At 36.1% G+C, this 20,521-nt stretch overlaps 1 protein-coding gene across 3 annotated transcripts in view; it reads left to right on the forward strand.

The window, feature by feature from the left end:
- NYAP2 (neuronal tyrosine-phosphorylated phosphoinositide-3-kinase adaptor 2) overlaps positions 1–18,625 on the forward strand; it is a 240,673-nt gene extending 222,048 nt beyond the window's left edge. For 2 of the 3 annotated variants that reach the window (XM_080669908.1, XM_080669907.1), the window contains one exon: positions 13,103–18,625. In XM_080669908.1, coding sequence (XP_080526034.1) covers positions 13,103–13,330 — 228 coding nt within the window. In that variant the 3' untranslated portion in view covers positions 13,331–18,625. The remainder of the gene's footprint in view (positions 1–13,102) is intronic. The other variant, XM_080669909.1, reaches the window with a different exon arrangement.
- The last annotated feature ends 1,896 nt before the right edge of the window (positions 18,626–20,521 follow it).

The following is a 20,521-nucleotide window of genomic DNA, read 5'->3' on the forward strand; positions in this document are numbered from 1 at the left end:
TTTATAGAGGCTAGTATTTTAATTTTATGAAGTGGAAATCTCAAGCATTTTATAACCTCCTCAATGTCCCTCCACTGCAGTTCTATTCCTTGAAAATGGGAAATGGATTATTTGGACTGTTAAAAGGGTGGGTGTGTTTTGTCATTCCAAACCCACACATTCATTTAGAAAATGGTTCAAAGAGATAATCTCAGCACTGATATTGGGCAGTTTCCTAATTGGACATGTATGTCTCCTCAGCAGCCTTTTTAAACATAGGAGGTAAATTATTGGAAAATAGCACTCTAAGCCATCCCACTGGAATGGAAGGCTTTAGTTTCTCTGTTGAGCACAGAACACGGCACATAGGACCTGCCTCTCCCAGACAACAGTTAGGTGAGCCTGTGGCCCCTTGTTTTTTGCTGCTTGAAGGGATATCCTCTTTGGCAGTAAGTAAACAGCCTGGGAAGCAGGAGGGAAGAAAGCGAGACTGAGACCGAAGACCTCAAGGCTGCAAGAAAAGGGACCATGTGTTGCACTCTTGACTTGGTAGATCACGGGCTACAAGTATGCTGCTGCTCCTAAGTAGTTTTGGTTTTCTCATACAAAATGTTCCTTTCTTCCTGCCTTTCCACACTGACCCTATGAAGAGCTGAATAAATTTGGCAAAAAAAAAAAAAAAAAAAAAAAAGTCCAGCTTCTTTTGAGGAAATCTAGTCACACTAAAAGTCCAATTAATATATGGTCAACATTACAAAGATTATTTTGATTCCTGGGCAGTAAGTGCTGAGTTTGAATTGGGATGAAAGGTCTCAAGGGTTTAGTAAAAGTAGCTGGACTTGGAACCACAGAAGGAAAGGACATGAACTTAGGTGGAGCACTTAGGGAGGCACAGCCCCCAATGCCAGCAACTGCCTGGGGGGCACTGGAAATGAGCACTTTCTCATTTTGATAGAGTCCATAGTACAGAACATATTTTTCTATTATATGAAAAGTTGCATTACCAGTGAAATGAAAAATGGCAGTGGCACTTTGCATCAGCAATGAATGACAATGGGAACCAGATTGAACTGGAAAGACAAACTTACTGAAAGAAGGGAAAGAAACTCAGCTCTAGTCCATTGCTGTCCCAGGCCCCATGCTTCTCTATTTGTTAAGAAAGGCCAAAATCTAGATGTTTTTGCCTCCTTTTACCTCTTACTCCTCTCTCTCTCTCTCGCTCTCGCTCTCGCTCTCTTTCTCCCTTCCTCTCTCTCCCTCTTTCTCTTTCTCTAAGTATGTATAATTTAATTATTTGTGTGGGTTTTTTTTACATTGGTTCAAAATTTTAAATATTGTGTACTTTATGCAAAATGCAACTATGACCCTGACTCAGCCCTGCATTCCACAGTTCATGCTTTCTGGTCTTTTCTAACTTGAGGCCCACGCAAGTGAAGTGACTTGCCCCAAATTATTAAATAACAAAGCTGCTTCAGAACTGAATCACTTTGATGGCCAGTGTGTTTCTGGTTCTGTAACAAAGTTGCGTTCATATAGGGCAATGCATTGTACTGGAGAAAAAATGTATTCCATGTACCTTCCCAGCTATATTCAAAGCTATAAAAACTAAAGAAGATTGTTAGTTGTTTCAGAGATTATTATTAAAGTTTGTTCCTTGAGGATTAGAATATCCTGCTTGCCTCCCTCTCTTTTGCTAGATAAAACAAATGTTTACTGCAATGTGTCTCTTCCTAATTTATCTGTGGTCAAGTTTACATGCACTATTAAAAACCAATATTTTGTAATAAAATTAAACTTGAAATTAAATTAATGCTAATGTAAGTGATTAACAGAATATACTTAGTGGAAAACATCAATACATGTGTTGTAATTGAATTTTATCTTGTAATACTGTTTGCTCCTTTAGGGAATGTCTCTTTAAGGCATTCTACTTATAAACTCCTTGCTCATTTAAAAACATAAATTAATTCTGAAACCTGCTCAGAGGTTTTTTTATCTTCCTTTATTACAAACAATTAGCTTAATCAATTAACAGCTGAAATTATATCTGTAGTCATTAGGTTTAATTGCTGAGAAATATGTCATGTCTTCTTTATTGGGAAAAATGTATCACAATTTTCCTATAGCCTTTTTACTTCCCAAGGGCAAACACTTCCTAATAATATAGTAAAAAACAAATCAAGAATGTATACCTATATACATGTATACATATACATAATGATTTTAAGATTACACATGGTAGTGACTAGGGAAAATAGACATGATATTTTTTTTTTATATTTGGACATCTTTCCTCTGAAAAGCCCCATGCTGCATTTTGATACATGAATGTCATATTTCATATCACATATCACTTATGCTTATATTAGATGTCCTTCACAACTTTATACAAATTTTAATGCAGCAACTTTTAAGGCAATTTCAGACACTTGAGAGTTATATCACAAATCAACTATTTCTCATGCAATATTATCATTATTTCTAATCATTTCGTTTTTCTGTCTCTTTACACCGAAGAATCCACATATTACATCTGTGTGTGTGCTTTGTGTGCATGTATAAAGATGCAAACAGCATGTTGCTCCCACCTGGATGGACAATGTATTATTGGGTAGAGAGGTGTGAACCTAGTCTTTCACCAGAAAGTGTGTGCTAAATCATATTCAATTGCCAATTTGCATTTGTTGATACAAAGTTAACATGCTATTTTGACAATTTGCTTTTGCTTTTAGTGGTCATCTTGTTACATGCAAATGTGCTGCATTTTAATTGTTTAAAACTTTCATTTTTTTAGTTGAAATTTTATTCTTAAAATTCTGCTACCACCAGGAATTTGTAAAATGATGATTTGCTGCAATTAACATCTTCTTTCATGGTGGTGTGAAAACCAGGCATGACCTTTTGCCCTTATACAGCATTTGTCTTGGGTTTTTCCCCCTAATGCAACTCATTCAGTAAGCTAACACTTTTGTGCCACCCAGTCAAGAGACTAACATCTCACCATACTTGTGAATATTCTTGTAGAAGCATAAATATGTGTGGGGGTTACTGTATTGTTTGCTACCATGAAACTGAATAATCATTATGTTTCATTAAACAAATATAAAAACCTTTCTTGAAGGCTGTCTGGAAGCCTACCATGTGAACATACACAGGCACACATGAACACATATACTCACATACTGCCCAAGAATTCACATTTTAGCCAACTCTCAAGAGAGGCTGAATGCATACTAAGGTTTAGGGAGCATCAGCTTGTCATTTAACCTGAGTCAAAGCGCTAAGAATTCTGAGACCACAGAATTCAAAGGATTTGAATCCTTGAGACCCCATGGACTCAAAGACCGCCATGTCTGAGGGAGGTGTTTTTAGCTGCAGAACATCCAATACTACATGGCATTGAGGGCTCTATTTGAAGGTTGATACCTCTTGGGTTCAAAAATCCCAGGATATATATCCTATCTAATAAAAGAGAAACATGCAAATTGACTGTACCTCTGCTACACCCACCAGCCACACCCACCAGCCAATAAGGAGTGAGTATGCAAATTAACCCAACAAATATGGTGGCAGCCACAGAGCTGGAGAGAACAGGAGGCTTGGGTTGCCCCTGGCGATGGAGGAAGCCAAGCTTTTCGCCCACCCTGGCCTGCCCTGGCTTCAGCTCAAGGCTACAAAGTTTCAATTATAGAAGATAAATAAATCCCAGATACCAGGGCCTCCACTTGGGTCACCGGGGCGCGTGGCCGGCCTGCAAACCACCACAGGCCCCTTGCCCAGGCCGCCCCATGCCCCAAGGGAACCCCTACCCTGATCCGGGACACCCTTCATGGCAAACCAGCTCGCCCCTACGGTGCAGCAGGCCTCTATCCTATCTAATAAAATGGTAATATGCAGATTGACCATCACTCGAATACACAAGATGGCTGCCCCCATGTGGTCAAAGATAGCAGCCCCCATGTGGACACAAGATGGCCACCATAAGATGGCCAGCAGGGGAGGGCAGTTGGGAAGGACCAGGCCTGCAAGGGAGGGCAGTTGTGGGTAATCAGGCCAGGAGGGGAGAGCATTTGGGGGGGGACCAGGACTGCAAGTGAAGGCAGTTGGGGGCAATCAAGCCTGCAGGGGAGGGCAGTTGTGGGTAATCAGGCCAGGAGGGGAGAGCAGTTGGGGGGAACCAGGACTGCAAGTGAGGGCAGTTGGGGGCAATCAAGCCTGCAGGGGAGGGCAGTTAGGGGTGACTAGGCTGGCAGAGGAGGGAAGTTGGGGGCAACCGGGCCTGCAGGGAAGGGCAGTTGCGGGGAACCCAGGCCTGCAGGGGAGAGCAGTTGGGGGGAATCAGGCCTGCAGGGGTGGGAAGTTAGGGGTGACCAGGCCAGCAGGGGAGGGCAGTGAGTGGTGACCAAGCCTTCAGGGGAGAGCAGTTAGGGGTGACCAGGCCAGCAGGGGAGGGCAGTTAGGGGCAATCAGGCTGGCAGGGGAGCAGTTAGGCATCAATCAGGCTGTCGGGAGTGGTTAGGGGGTGATCAGGCTGGCAGGCAGAAGTGGTTAGGAGCAATCAGGAAGGCAGGTAGGTGAGCAGTTGGGAGCCAGCATTCCTGGATTGTGAGAGGGATGTCCGACTGCCCATTTAGGCCCGATCCTGGATTGGGCCTAAACGGGCAGTCGGACATCCCTTGAGGGATCCCAGATTGGAGAGGGTGCAGGCTGGGCTGAGGGACACCACCCATCCATGCACAAATTTCATGCACCGGGCTTCTAGCAAATATATATGTATATATTTTCTTGAACCAAAGTGAAATCAAAGCACTTATTAAATACAAAATTTCCTAGCTCCTTTTCTGAAAACATTCAGAAAGCATTGCACTTCTAGTCTTCTCTCTGTTTATTTTTTCATTCATTCCATGAACATCTATTTCATACTTCCACTGTGCTAAAGGCTAAGGAAGTGAGGATTAACAACAGAGCCCCATCTTAAAAATACTTACAATCTATAGGGAGTAGAGGAGCTATATATTTTTGTGTCTACTTTGTAGTTGATCTAAATTATTAGTCCTCCCAACAAACATGAGGTCTTACTGTTTTCATTTTACAGATAAAAGAACAAGGTGCAGGAAAGTTAGGTGACTTAGCCCAGATCTCACAACTAAGTGGTAAAACCACTTCATGTTATCCATTGTATCCACCTATATTGTCTCCTAAGAAAGGAGATAAAACATGCACACAAAAATAGGATTGTTGTTATTAAAGAGGGATAGTATTGGAAGACCTTGGCATCAGCTATAATTGTCACTGTTTAGCAGGGAAGTTAAAACCAATATATGCCCTTGAAAGTGACTTGTGACCCAGGGCTTGATTAAAGGGTGTCACTGTAAAACTGAAGAGTTTGGTGTTTTCTTCATTTTGCAGAGAGAGAAAATGAGCAAGCTATGTTAACTTGAAACTCTAATTTGTCTTTATATCCATGCAATTGTAAGACTTACTAACTTATGTTTAAAACCTTTCTGATGGGTGAGTTTTACATAATTGATCATGCAAGCAAGCACAGATGTGTAAAAACAAATAACATATATGGTTTAAAATACCAACACATAATGTTTTTCATTACATGTCTAGTAATTGATCAGAGGTGGTACACTGAGTGGGGGGTCTTAACATGCAGAAAAAGAAGGGAGGGAGCTAATACATACTCATAGTGTTACATTCAAAAGCAACTCTGCAATCAAGACATGCTTCTTATGTTATCAATATATCTATCTCTAAAAGCTAAATTTAGATGTGAAATAAACACCACAATTCCAGTACATGCCTCAGGTTTAAACTTGTCTAACAATTATTTTATAAAACATAGGTTCTGAGTCAACATTGCTGATAAATGAGCAAGGATCATAAGAGAATACTTAAAAATATTTCATCAATATATCAGACTTAAAGGTGAAAAAAATAATGCAAAAATCTATGCTAAAAGCAAAAGCTATACCAAAGGTGCTATTATTTTAAGCAATATCATCAATGTCTAAAAGTTAGGGGCATTTCCTACATAATCTTTAATTATCATAATATCTCAGGCATGAAAAATTGGTAAATAACTTGGACAACATCACAAAAGTGAGATTGAAAGCCAGGATCAAATGTACATGCTTACTTTATCTGTTCAAATAGCTTCATTCTGACCTTGACAAAAAAAAGGGGAAAAATCTTTAAGTGTCCACTCATCTTCCTGGCTTTCAATTTATGCTTTTAAAAGTTCAATAAATGGTGTTAATAATAATTATAAAGTCAAATGGATTATTTAAGTGGACCCTTTAAATGTTTGCCATATAAAATACTATGATATTGGGTCACCTGTATGTGCTTTCAAAATATCAATTATTATATAACCAATACAAAGAGAAAGCCTTACTCATTCAAACCAAAAGACTTTTTTTTCCTGTGTAGTGATAAAATAATATGGATTTAATCACTTTTTATTTGACAATGAAGTAATAACATGATTGTGAATTTGCTGACCCACTCAGTTAATTATAACCCTTCCATCTCAATGTTTTGTCAATTTCAAAAGGATTTTTGAGGGTCTAAATTATATAAATCTGATTCCTTTTCAAAATATAGTTGGAAAAGAAAAGAAAAGAAAAATAATTCACAAAAATTATTTTTTTAAAAAAGTTCTTAAAACAAATTTTTTATAGAGCAAAACACCACTGCAGGGTTATTGAAACAAGGGGTTGACCAAACCTCTAATCTAGAGAACTTAAGCCAGGTTATCCACTTATTTCTTTAATTCCAACACCTTTATTTCCTTACAATGATGGAATTATAAAATGTATAGTTAACATGCCAAATAATTTGTCTAAACTAATTGTCGGAGCTGATTTGAAATCTAAGTCTCATCTTTATAATTTATCTGATGAGCCAAGTTTGATATGAAAAATAATATCAGGGCATATATATCAGTGCTCTGGGTTTAGTTTTAGAGCCCTTTTTATAATACCAATAGTGACACTATCTTTTTGTCTTCAGTCAGGCAGTTTTAGTAGATACATATTTTAAAGGTGAATTATATTTACTAGTACTTGGTAGGTTAGCAAACTTATTCAGTATAGGGGAAGACAATAAATATTTTAGGCTTTGTGGGCCCTATAGTCTCTGTCCCAACTACTAAACTCAATAGCATCAAACAGCCATAGACATCAACAAATGGGCATGTCTATTGCCAGGTAAAACTTTATATACCCTGACATTTGAATTTTATATAATTTTCATGTGTCACAAAATAGTATTTTGTTTTTTTCAACTATTTAAAAATATAAAAATTTTTGCAAAAACAGGCAGTGTTATTTGGGAACTGGGTTGTAGGTTGTCAACCTCTGTTACCTTGATGATCTCTATAAAAAAGCTGTGGTGCTTATATGTTTGTTCTTTATGTACTTTTGTTTAATAATGAATCAATTTCTCTGCCTGCTGAATGGGAAAGGGAGAACATTTTCAGTGAGAGTGTTAACACCTCTGGCTAGCCTCAGGACCCTTAATGATAGGGACAGCCCAGATGTAGGTGACTCGCTACCTCCCCTAATTCTTGAAGAAGTGGCTTCCCCTTCTCGAATCACACCAGCTGTCCTTTATGCCATTTCCTGGATACATTTTCTGTAGGATAAGGGAAAATTTCAGAGAAATTTGGTAACTCCTGTTTCATTTTCAGCCAGATTAAAGTTTACATTCCCCCCCCCCCCCAACCGCGACTTGCTGAAAATGATAATTTCTCCTAAAATGGGTTATCCAGGTGAGAGAAGTTGGCACAAGAGAGAGCTTGGAACTGATAGACTTTTCCCCTCAGAGCATCTGAAAATTAATATCGATGCATGTCTATTGTTTAAGACATTAAATTTTATTCACAATGGTCAAGGCTCACAGCTGAACTTATTCTGAGGCCAACAAGGCACATGCTTGATATTGCCCCATCTTCCAAATCTCTGAATGAAGGATTATCATTTACATGCGATCTCATGGGGCACGGAAGTCAAAGCCATAGAGACACGCATGCTTGTAGCAGTTCTATTCCGGTATCATTTTTAATACTGAAATGCTCCAACTGTTTATTTCAGTATATATTTTCTCTTTATTATTTACATATTTTGGAAAATGGAATAACTTAAACAAATACTGTAGAGATTTATTTTTGGACAATATTACTGTTCCCTTGTACTTTGGATGGGGTTTACTTGGTATTGGGAAGTACTTAGTTTATTTTTTAGGGAAAGTAATTATTGAAATAATTTCAAGACTCCTCACTTGTGCTATTCCTGAGGGGTGGAAGGACCAGGAGACAGGTCATTAACAATGTGTCAGACTTTATAGTTTCTCAGTCTCTTTGTACATTTTACTTCACTGCTTCCTATAGCCATTAGAAGTATGATGTTCCAATTTACATAATATACATGTAAAGTATGTACAGTATAAATGAAATATATATGTGAAGTATATAGAGTATATGTAAGTATATGTATATATGAAATATATGTATACAATGTCTATATAAAGTACATACAAGTTCAGAGAGATATATGACTAGAATGTCACAAAACAATCGAGATTCCAAAGTCATTTAACTCTTTCTATTACACCATATTGTTTTCATCTAAAGAATAAAAGCTATGGTTATATATTCTTTGGAAAGAATTGAGTCCCATACTGTGATTTTAATATATATATATATATATATATATATATGTGTGTATATATATATATACATGCATATATGTATATGTATATATATATGTGTGTGTGTGTGTGTGTGTGTGTATATATATATATATATATATATATATATATATTGAATTTTAAATTTATAAAAATATCTCAAAGAATGTACAGAGGTTTCTGTATACCTCACACCCAGTTTCCACTATTGTTAATATGGTACATTACCATGATGCATTTGTCACAACTAATGCATCAGTATTGATGAATTATTGTTAAAGCCCATAGTACTTTACTTGGATTTCCTGTTACAGGATGCCGCATCAATTAATTTTAGTCAGCATGTTTCCTTTCCTTCTCTAGACTATGACAGCTTCTTGGACTTTGCATATTTTGTATGACCTTGAGTGTTTTGAGGATTGCTGGACTGATATTTTGTAGAGTATCCTTCTAGTTAGGTTTGTTGGGTGTTTTTTTTCATAGTTATATGGCATTATGGTTTGGGAGAAGAAGACCACAGAGGTAACATGCCTTTTTCAACACATCAATAAGGGTGCATACTCTCAATATCACTTGTTACTGTTGATCACCTGGTTGGAGTAGGTTGTGTCTGCCAGGTTTCTCGACTATGAAGGTACTCTGTTCCCCCTTTCATACTATGCTCTTTGGAAAGAAGTCAGTGTGTGTAGCCTATTCTTAAGGGGTGTAGATCTATTTTTTACCTCCTTGAGGAGGAGCTTCATTTGATTTTATGTCTATGGACTTATGAGTCAAGAATATTGCCTCTGATGAATCATGTTAATATGAAAATCTTGTCCAAGAGATGTGTGTTAATATTAATTGAACAATTGTTTGCGATCGCCTCTCAAGATATACTTACTTGCCTGTGTATGTTTTTATTTCATTCCTTCATGGTGTACATAATAAACACATTTGGATTAAAGACAAGAAACAAGGCCACTTGATTAAATAGCTAAACTAGAAGAGTTTATTTACTGGGCTTAGTTTCAAATTAGTTGTAAATCTACTCCCAGAGTTCTCTTAACTCCAGGGGGAAGTGGAATGGGATTTTATAGCTAAATTTAAATTGGATATGAAGAATTTGATAATAAAACAAAAAAGAAGAAAGTATGAAATATTTCCTGGGTAGCATTCTTAATACACTTCATATAATTTCTAAACATACTATTTATTTTGTCTAAATGAATGGATTAAAGAATAACATCTTACTATCAGAATGAAATGTAATTTTTAGACACATTTTAGAGGATTTGGCCATGTAAATGGCCATAGTAGTAACGTTGGAGTTCAACCTGGTTGAATTAAAAAGTAAGTGTACCCTCCAAAAAATAATATTTAAAAATATGTAGTATTTAAAAGTAAATTTTATATCACACTTGATATATCTGTAAAAATATTTAAGATGTTGAAAAATGTAATTGGCTATTTTCTAACAACCTGTCTTTGAATTCTTAGAATATTTACTAGTAACTCTCTTTCATGGGTTGGACTATGCTTTCTTGTGGAATTTGTATTGAAATTTGGCCACCAAAAGAAAATAGGTTAATATGACAGGGTCAGTCTGAAAAAGAAAAAGTGGTTGCTTTTCTTCTATTAATGTTTTAAACTAAATCAACCAAATGAATATATAAGTATTCTAAAGTAAAAATGTAAATAATACGAAAAACTATACTTTATAACTTCACTCTTAAACTTCATTTTAGATTTTTAAAGAATATATTATTCTTAACAAATTGACATACTTACACAGCATAAACTTCTCATGGACTAAAACCACATACTTATTATAGGTATGGTGATATGGTTATGCACATATGAAATATTATGATAACTGTGAAATATATTGGTGTGAGAATTAAACCAGGAAAATTATTTTGCAGTGACATGTAATAATTTGTAGCCTAAAGTATTAAAAAATAAGTAATAAATGAGTGAATGTTTGTGTGGAGCAGTAAATACAATGCAAATATTGAAGCAGTGCTATAAATATCTTACCTATAGTGTTTTCTAAGAGACAACAAAAACTGTTAGTGATGTTGGCATCTATTCATGCATAAATTTTTTTTAGAGAGCTCAATCACTGTTCAGCATGTTGGGGCTACTGCGCTGAATGAGATTTGGGGCCTACCTTCTGGGAATTGGGTGTTATCAATTCCATTTCTAAGTTTATTGTCATAATAAATTTTGTTTGTATTTCCACCATTTTAGAGTTACTGTATTTTTATTGCATAGATTAATTTATAAAATATTATAACCTTTTTGGAAAATTTCCAAGCAGCTTTGGCAATCTCCTATTGGGACAAAAGCCTGTTGGTTATATTAACTCTTCAAACACACAGGATTGCATTTAGAAAGTGAACACCCATGGTCAAGGTCCTGAGCTAGGAGCCAGAGGACATCAAAAGGCATAAAACACAGCTTGTTCTTTCAAGGAATTTTATATTAAGCTAGGCACATACTAGTACCAAAACTTTAAGAGTATTATTTTGGAGATTCTGCTAAATCACTTGATTTTGTTTTATTTGATAAGCACCTTTTACTGACTTATAAAGCCATAAATATATTTGCATTTGGAGTAGCATCTGGGGACAGTAGTACATACAACAATAGCTATTATTATAATTTCTAAAGAATATTCAGGAGATAAGAGCATGATGTAGCAGAAAGAATATTCATTTTCCGCTCAAACATATCTGAGTTTCATATGTCTATATCACAACTAATAAGCTGTGACCTTGATCTAGTGCCTTAAATTCTCCAAGAGTCAGTTTGCTCATTGTAGTATGTAGATAGATCCTAACTTTCAGTGGATCTGGGAGGGTTTAATGTGACACATATAGAGAGAGCTCTTTGCACATGTTTGACAGAAAGCAAGTGTGGAAAACTAGGTATTTGTCAGTATTAAAACAGTAATTCTTGGGCAATGCCTTACTGTTTTCAAAAGTGACTTCAGCCCTCATCATCCCAATATGCCAAGTTTGTGGCTTCCATCCCGTCAGGGCACATGCAAGAATCAACCAATGAATACATAAATGAGTGAAACAACAAATCAAAGTCTCTCTCAAAATCAATCAATAAATATAAAAAAACCACTTCACTTTCATTATGCAATTTAATCCTTACAGCACCTCTGAAATTGAGATATTATCAATTCAGTTCCTCAGATAGAGAAGCCAATAAGTGGAGTGCGTAGAGGAAATTTGACAGACCTAGGATTTGGATCCTCATCCTTTAGCTCTCTGTCCTGCCCTCTCCATAAAAGATTAAGTATTTGGTATTGCCTTGTTCACACCAAAACCTATGTGCTTGACTTTTGTAAAGATATGACTTCTTGAAGTCTTAACGTTCTCATCTTAGTACAATGAGGGCATTGTGCTAATTTGCCTTTGAATCCTTTTCAGTTCTGTGTATATCGAGAGTCAGTGTAGTGTAGTTGTCAAAGGCATGGGTGTTGGAGATAAACTCTGGAGTTCCAATCCTAACTGCCATTCCTTGGCTCTGTGACCTCAGTCAAGTTACTATATCTCTCTGTTTCATTTTACTCATCACTGTGAATAATAAATAGTACTTTCTTCAGAGCATCATCATTGTGAGGAATAAATGAAGTATGCTATGCGTAGTACTTAGAATGGGATATGGTATAGAGTAAGCGATAGGTAAGTATTTGCTCTGATTATTATGCTAAAAATGTAACATCAAATTCAGAAACTCCAAGTGAACTATTTTACCCTTCCTAGTTATAAAGCAGATTTGCTACATAATTAAGTGTAAACTTCCCCATCCTGGGTTAATGGCTTAATTATATTGCTGTCTTTAATTCTATATGCTATTTATAAACAAGCCCATGTTTTATTTTAAGAATGCAAATGTTCATTAAAATCCATAAAACATAGACATATTAAGACCTATAAGACAATGGAGTCAATATAGAATATTTGGCAAATGGCTTAAAAGGATAAAAACAGTTTTATTTCTATATTGTGAACTTTTACAACATACTGGAAAATATTTATGCCTAAGTTATCTATAATAATAAAAGGGTAATATGCTAATTAGACCAGACGTCTTCCCAGATGTCATTCCGGGTGTCCTTCCAGACAAAGCCAGTGGCCGGAGGGAAGCCCAGGTCCTGGGTGCCAGAGGGAAGCTGGTGCCGACAGCTGGGGGAAGGAAGGCCTACTCCAGCATGAATGTCATGCATCGGGCCTCTAGTTGTTTAATAATATCACAATGTTTACTAATTTAAGTAGAAATTTTATTTATAGTTTCCATATTTTAATTTTGCTTTGTAAGACTTCCAAGCAGCTGACATTTTTAAAACAACTACTAGCACAGTGCAAACAACAACAAAAACCTGCTTTCATTCCATTCTTTTGTTCTGTATTCACTCTTTCTTTTTTGCTAGGTGGCATGCATGCAGTGGGTTCATGGAGACCATACAATGCTTGAGATGATTGAGAAAAAGCGTTGCTTGTGCAAGGAAATAAAGGCTAGACAGAAAACGGAAAAGGGCCTTTGCAAACAGGATAGCATGCCTATCCTGCCCAGCTGGAAGAAGAATGCAGGTGCAAAGAAGTACAGCCCTCCACCCTATTCTAAACAGCAAACGGTATTCTGGGATACTGCCATATGACTGTGTACAGGATGGCGTGAGCTCCACATGACTTAATGTGAAGAGGGAGGTCGACTCGTCATGTGCTAAGTAACTGTTAAGTATCTTTTCTGTTGGAATGGAACATCAGCACTTCCCTGGAAAACTCAAGGGAAGCTGCGCTTACTCATGCAAGTGCAAAATAAAATGTATATTTCCTTGCAATTAAGGCACACTTATTTATCATGGATTATTTTGAATCCAGGAAGAGATTAAGATGTACATATTTTACTAGTTTATGGGTGATACCTGAAATAATACACAATATGCGTATATAAATGACAGAAATATCAAGAGTTTTACTATATGATATAATTTTGGTATTAACTGGTTTGTTATCTTCTCTTTTATATATGTAATCCCTTGATGCCTTTTATTATTAATTTTGCAGTTAAACTATTTTTTCTGCCCATATTTGTCTTCTGTACAAGAGCTCACAGCTATAAATCATGTTCAATCACAAAATATATGATCTGGTGCTAGTAAAATATAAGTTGAATATCATAGTCATTAAGAAAACATGTTGTTTCGTAAGTTTTTAAGAGTCTAACAGGGAATGAATGCAAGTGTGATGCTTAATTTGGATGTCCACATTACATCGACACCAACATTTTTGCTACATAGGCTTTCTACGAATTTCTCTTGAATATCATCTTGGTACTAAGCAATGGTTAGTCAGACTCCACATAAAGTTATTTGGACATCCCAGCAGAAAATATTTCCTTCAGAAATGACCCGTCCTTGCATCATTGCATCATTGATCTGATTGGAGGAGACCAGGGTTCACTGTGACAAGGGAAGCAACAAGGAATCAAAAGCTAAATAAACAGTGAGACTACATTCAAGAATCTGGGACCTATGGCATTGCAGCCACTGCGATCGCTATTTCTAATGTGTCTGTTTGTCCCCACCCTCCCCGCCCAGAAGATGAGAAATAAATATTTAACCAGGTGCGTTTACAGATTTTAGTACACTAAATGTCAATCTTCCTCAAAATTTAGGTCTATTAACGAAATGGTATTTCTTGTACATTTTTCACCCTAGTTATTACCACATTTTTGGGTCACAGTCTTCTGTGCATGAGTATCACACCCATTCCCACTAATTATGACACCATGACCAAAGAATTATGACCACTTGTTTATTTCATTTTCTTTCAAGGAAGAAACAGGAAATGCAGGGGATTGGGGACGGGGTGGATTCAATTTTATGAGGTGGTAAAATTTAAGTTAAACAAATTATATATATCTTTTAAGAATAGCTTGTTAGTTGAATATAAATATTGCCACAAATGAATAAAAAGGAAACTATCACATATATTTTGTATATTTAAATTACTATTTATGCTTCTTAAAATTGACAGTATGTGGTTCTTTAACAATCAATTGAGTATTATATTTCTGAGAGACAAGGTATGTGTTTGAAGTTATTGTCATAGTGGTTTTCCTTGTAAGGGTTTTGACAGCAATAGTGCAGTGTTGCTCAATAAAACCAAATATAGCAGGAGTTAGGGAACTTTTGTAATCTATATTCCTAAAAATCTAGTAATACTTTATCAGTAATAGTTCCTTTCAAGCCTTTGAAATCTTATAAGATAATTTTTTAATATTTTATAATTAATGTATATTTTGATGTCCAATTAGAATTCTGAAAAAAAAATAAGGAAAAAGGTAAGTGGGAGCATGTGTATTTGTCATGTGTGCACATGTGTGCGTGAATGAGGACTCAGTGGGAGAACTGTGTACATAAAATGCTTTCTAAAGTTTTAGGTTTTGCTTGTATACCTGAGGTGGTAAAAACAAAAAAAAAAGCAGAACCACAATTTCAGGAAATCTCAGAGGGATCTTAAGGAGCTTAAATAAACCCTGTTGCCATATTTCACCAGTTATGAAACCCAATATCTCATAGGAAACAAATCTGAGTAATAAAAATGTGTTAAGATAAAATCATAATTAAAATAAAATATATTAATAACCCAAGTTATTATGCTGATTCAAGTCATTAGGACCACATACGCTCAAGCCAATCAATCAGACATAAGACATCAGTTCTTAGCATCTTGATTATGATCTTGGTTTATTTGTCTATTCAGGCTCCATAAGGTCATGATTGGATAATTCCCTTGAACTTTATATTTAGGTAACATGTGTAAGTGTGTTTTTCAGATGCCAATCTTTTCCATATTTCTATGACTTAAGCAGAAGACTTTTTTAATGCTGGCCATTTGTCAAGAAGGAAACAGAGGTACTGACATGATTTGGGCTGGATTTAGCCATTCCCATTTATTCTGCCCAACTTACGCTGTTGCCGAGTTTCACCTACTCCTTCTTATTTTTATTTATTTTTAAGTACATTTTTATTGATTCCAGAGAGGAAGGGAGAGGGAGAGAGATAAAAACATCAAAGATGAGAGAGAATCATAGATCGGCTGCCTCTTGCATCCGCCACACTGGGGATGAAGCCCGCTACCAGGGCGTGTGCCCTGACCAGGAATCAAACCGTGACCTCCTGGTTCCATGCTCAACCACTGAGCAACACTGGCTGGACATCAGATACTCCTTTTTTAAAATAAGTTATTTTCTAGAATGGTAACTTGTTTGAAAATTTGATCTTAGGCAACTGTTTCCATTTAATTTCTCTCAATCTTGCTTTCAATGGGAACTAATGGAAAGATCTGGAGAAGTGGCTTCATGGATTTTGGCTCAAGAACTGTTACTATGTGCCTATCCATCTGTCCGCTCTGGCTTAGCCTGTATGGCAATAGCAAGTCTGTAGTGGATTTCCTCTTAGTATATACTTCTTTATGTGGAGGGAAAAGGTGGATAGGACAAAAAAAAAAAAAAAAAAAAGAGCTTACTTTCTCATGGTCGTCAATTAGGACACTTCTGTCTATGACTTTGGTCAGAAGATGAAAAAAAAAAAAAATCCACCTCCAGCCAGAACAGCATTGAATGGCAAAGCTCATCTTTTTTTTGCAGTGCCCAAGAACAGGTCTTATCCTGGCATGGTTAGCAGATGGAAAGCGCTCAGACCTATGAAAACATGATCTTTTCACAGCAAATTTTAGAGACACAGAATTTTATTGGCTGTCAGCCAGATGCTTTTATATGTGAGAAACTTCTTAGCTGAGAAGAGACAAATCAAATCCTGCATTTCTGCCCAATCCCAGTAGCCAGCACACTTGGAGGTCTATCAGGCGTTCTTTACGAAAACACTGCCCCCTTTGCCCTGTGTTCATGCTGTTGCAGCAAGTGTGGAGTGAAAAGTGACTGATCTGTGTCAGTGAGCGTTGCTATCCTCCCATATAACATTGCTGGGAGAGTGAAACAAATAAAACAGTGGGAGGTTAACATTTGTAGTTTTACAGATACATAGCAATTGTGTGGATACAACCAGACAGAACTTCACTTTTCAAAATAATGACACCGGGACTTCAGAGACACTGAGGTTCCAGAAAGTTTTCTTTGACTGCTCTGGAGAGGAGGGAAACCTCTTTCTTACTACATTCTGGCTTTAGCCTCATCCTCACACACCTTTTGGGTTGACCCTTTTGAGTGAGGTTAATGAGCAAGTCAAAAACACTGAACAACCCTGTTAGGATACCGTTTTAACTAATTAAACAAGACATCTAAACAGTGCACATACAATGCAGTTTTCATATTACGTACATGTTAAGGTGAGCCACTTGCCTATAGAAAAGAGCCTGTGAGCTAATTATGGCTACCTATGAAAATAAGCAGAGTCCTATGATTTAAGCAGTAATCTGAGATGAGAAATAATTCACCTTTGTGAAGGAATAGAGGTAGAATAAATAGCAATTTGTAACTCATTATGTCCCAAACTTAAATGGAAGTGAAAAAAAAAATGGTACTTATAGTATTTAAGATAGTTAACTGTAGAATGTGGACAATTTATTAATCCATTAGTCATTTAACAGTTCACTGTTGAGCAACTTATGTATCAGTTATTTAAAAAATTTGTGAAGTATTTGGCATTAAATATTCAAAAAGATGTGGCCCTGCCTTTAATGAGCTTAATTAGGCAATCATTAATATTTTCAAAACAAAGTCGATTGTTTTTAAGAAGATATACAATATCACATGTGCTTGACATCACTTATGTGTTTATATATGGTATTCTCTTTTCTTTCAGATCCAATGTACAGTCAAAATAAACTACTAAAACATAGTAAAGTCAATGTCTAAGTATAAAATATGTTTATGTGTAAGCCTCTATTTGTACACATAGGATATGTACCGCTGTCTATCAGTAAATCAGTAAGATGATAGCAAGTTTTGCTATGTTGGACTTGAACACTATTGCTTGGGATTTAGATTAATTTATAACCTTTCGATATTTGGGTCAATTACATCATAGCAAAGGTGTTTAATCTGGAACAATAATGTCTGTACATTTCCATTTAAGTGTTATATAAGTTCAAATTTAAGGGGAAACATCTTTACAGAGATATTGTTGGATTTATTTCCCGAGTATATATGACAAAATTTTTGAAGTGTTCAATTGTTCTCAAATGTGACTGGGTTTGCCTACCCTAAAAGCATTTACATTTACACGTGTATACAGCCACATACAGTATACATACTGTATATAATATATAGGGAAATGTTTAGTATGCACTTCTTTGGTTTGGAACTCCTTAACATTTGTAGTGTAGCAGTTCGTGTAAAGTGCACTGTGATTATAAAAATCAAAGCACAGTAAAGTCACAGGTCTTGTTATCTTGCACTAAAAATGTGTTTACGTATTTAGCAATTGTATGTTTACTTTCTTGCTCTTTTCAAGAAATTGAAACAGATAGCTATTAAGAAAATTATATAAAATAATATGTTTTTTAGTGGATAATGGCACTACATTTTTAAAAGACAGGGTTTTTAAAGGAAACCATTTACCATCCATTCCAAAATGACATGTTTACCATATCTAAAAATCTGAATGTCATTATTGCATTTTTCATAAACTTGTCAGGTATGTGCCTGAAAAAATGTGCAAATAAGCATTAGATAGCAGATTTCTCTACTCATGTGTTGGTAGCCATTTCTATATACAGAATAATATAAACATTGATGTTTTAATTTCTCTTAATTTTTGTACTTGGTTTTTTTAGGTAACATGTAATTATAAATGTACTTTGATACTACTGAAGTAACCAGATGTTGTTTAAAAACAAATTGTTTTCTTTAGTGCACTGACAATATTTTAAATACTTTTGTGCTTATTTATTTGTGCTCCCGTGTAATTATAATAAAAGCAATAGTTTAAATTAGTTGACTTTGTTGTGGCTGGTATTTATTCCTCAAGAAACAAGATTATTTCCTAGCCTGTTTGGCTTAGTGGATAGAATGTCGGCCTGCTGACCCAAGGGTCCCGGATTTGATTTCGGTCAAAGACACTGCACCCGGATTGCGGTTGCAGGCTCCTCCCAGGCCTGGACCTGGTTGGGGCCGTGCAGGAGGCAACCAATCGATGTGTTTCTCTCACAATGATGTTTTTTTCTGTCTTTCCCTCTCTCTTCCCCTCTCTCTAAAAATCAATAGAAATATATCCTCGGGTGAGGATTAAAAAAAAAGAAAAAGAAACAAGATTAGTAAGAACTCTTTCAAAGAAAAGTGCACACATTTTTCACTTTCTACAGCTGCTCATGAGACACATGGTGTGGGTGAGTACTGAGGGCCTGGTCTTCAGTTTAGTTATGTGACCCCCAATTGTCCTCAATCACCACTTGGCTTCTGTGTGAAATAGGTGAGCTACTAAATAAGAGGAATATGGACATTTCTCGTGCTTCAGTATGCACCTAATTTCAATTAAATGACTCAGCATGTATCTAAAGTGTGCTGGAGGCATTAAAGAAAAATTTTCATCAATCCTAGACCTGTGCATGCAGACATAATATTTATTGGAAGGGTACTTAGCATGCCGATTTATTCAGTTATACTTCAATACTTTAAATAGTAAGTAAGTTAGTATGTTTTTAAATAGTAAGTAAGTTAGTATGTTAAATGTTACTGGGGTAGTCCTCACATTTCAATGGGCAAGGGGAAAAGTGCTAGAAATCAGTAAAAAAACTCTCAGTAATAATAGTATATGAACTATTCCATCATGCTGCCCTTCCCTCATCTCTTCAAACAAAATACACATCAATCAATATATAGTTAAGAGATTAGAGTCACTTTATCAACCATCTCAGAGATGTGTGACTTAGATTTTTAGGAAACCCTTAGGTCTGCCACGCAATCTTGGAGGGGTTTAGTTTTCCATTTTAATTTTTTAATGTTTATTTTATAAACAAGGAAACACATTTTTCAGAGTGGTAGAATAATCTGCCCAGGACAACTTATGTATTTAGTGGCAGAGCAAGGAATTTAAATCTGGCTTTAAAACTAATTCACTTTCTACCACCTTGCTTTGCCCATAGTGAATACTAATTTAAGTAAATGCCAAATGACACTGGACATTACTTTAAAATCATGAGTATGTAAATTTTCACAGGGTAAACACTTGTGAATGGAAACTATATTAGTAAGGGTTCTCCAGAGAAAGAGAACCAATAAGTTTATATATACATTATATATACTAGTATATATGTATACATATGTGTGTGTGTGTGTGTGTGTGTGTGTACACTGAGTGGCCAGATTATTATGATCTCTGAATGCATAATAATCTGGCCACTCAGTGTATATCCTATATAATAAAAGGCTAATATGTAAATTGTCCCCTTGACCAGGAGTTCGACCAGCAGGCAGGCCGGCCTACCGCCCATGTCCCCTCCCTCTGGGCAGGCTGGCCAGACCCCACCCATGCACCAATTCATGCACAGGGCCTCTAAAAAAATAAAATAAAATTATATATATATATATATATATATATATATATATATATATATATACACACACACACACACACACACACACACACACACACACACTCTGAGTGGCCAGATTATTATGCTTTCAGAGATCATATATATATATAGAGAGAGAGAGAGAGAGGGATTGTCTCATGGGATTATCTCATGTAATTATGGAGGCTGACAAGTCCCAAGATCTACAGAGTGAATAGTCCAGCTCAAGACTTAGGAGAGCTGATGGTATAGTTCTAGTTCAAGTTCAAAGAATGAATAACCAATAGAGCTGATGGTTCTACAGTGGAAAG

The sequence above is a fragment of the Plecotus auritus genome, assembly GCF_963455305.1.
Source record: "Plecotus auritus genome assembly, chromosome: 5".
Classification (NCBI taxonomy): domain Eukaryota; kingdom Metazoa; phylum Chordata; class Mammalia; order Chiroptera; family Vespertilionidae; genus Plecotus; species Plecotus auritus.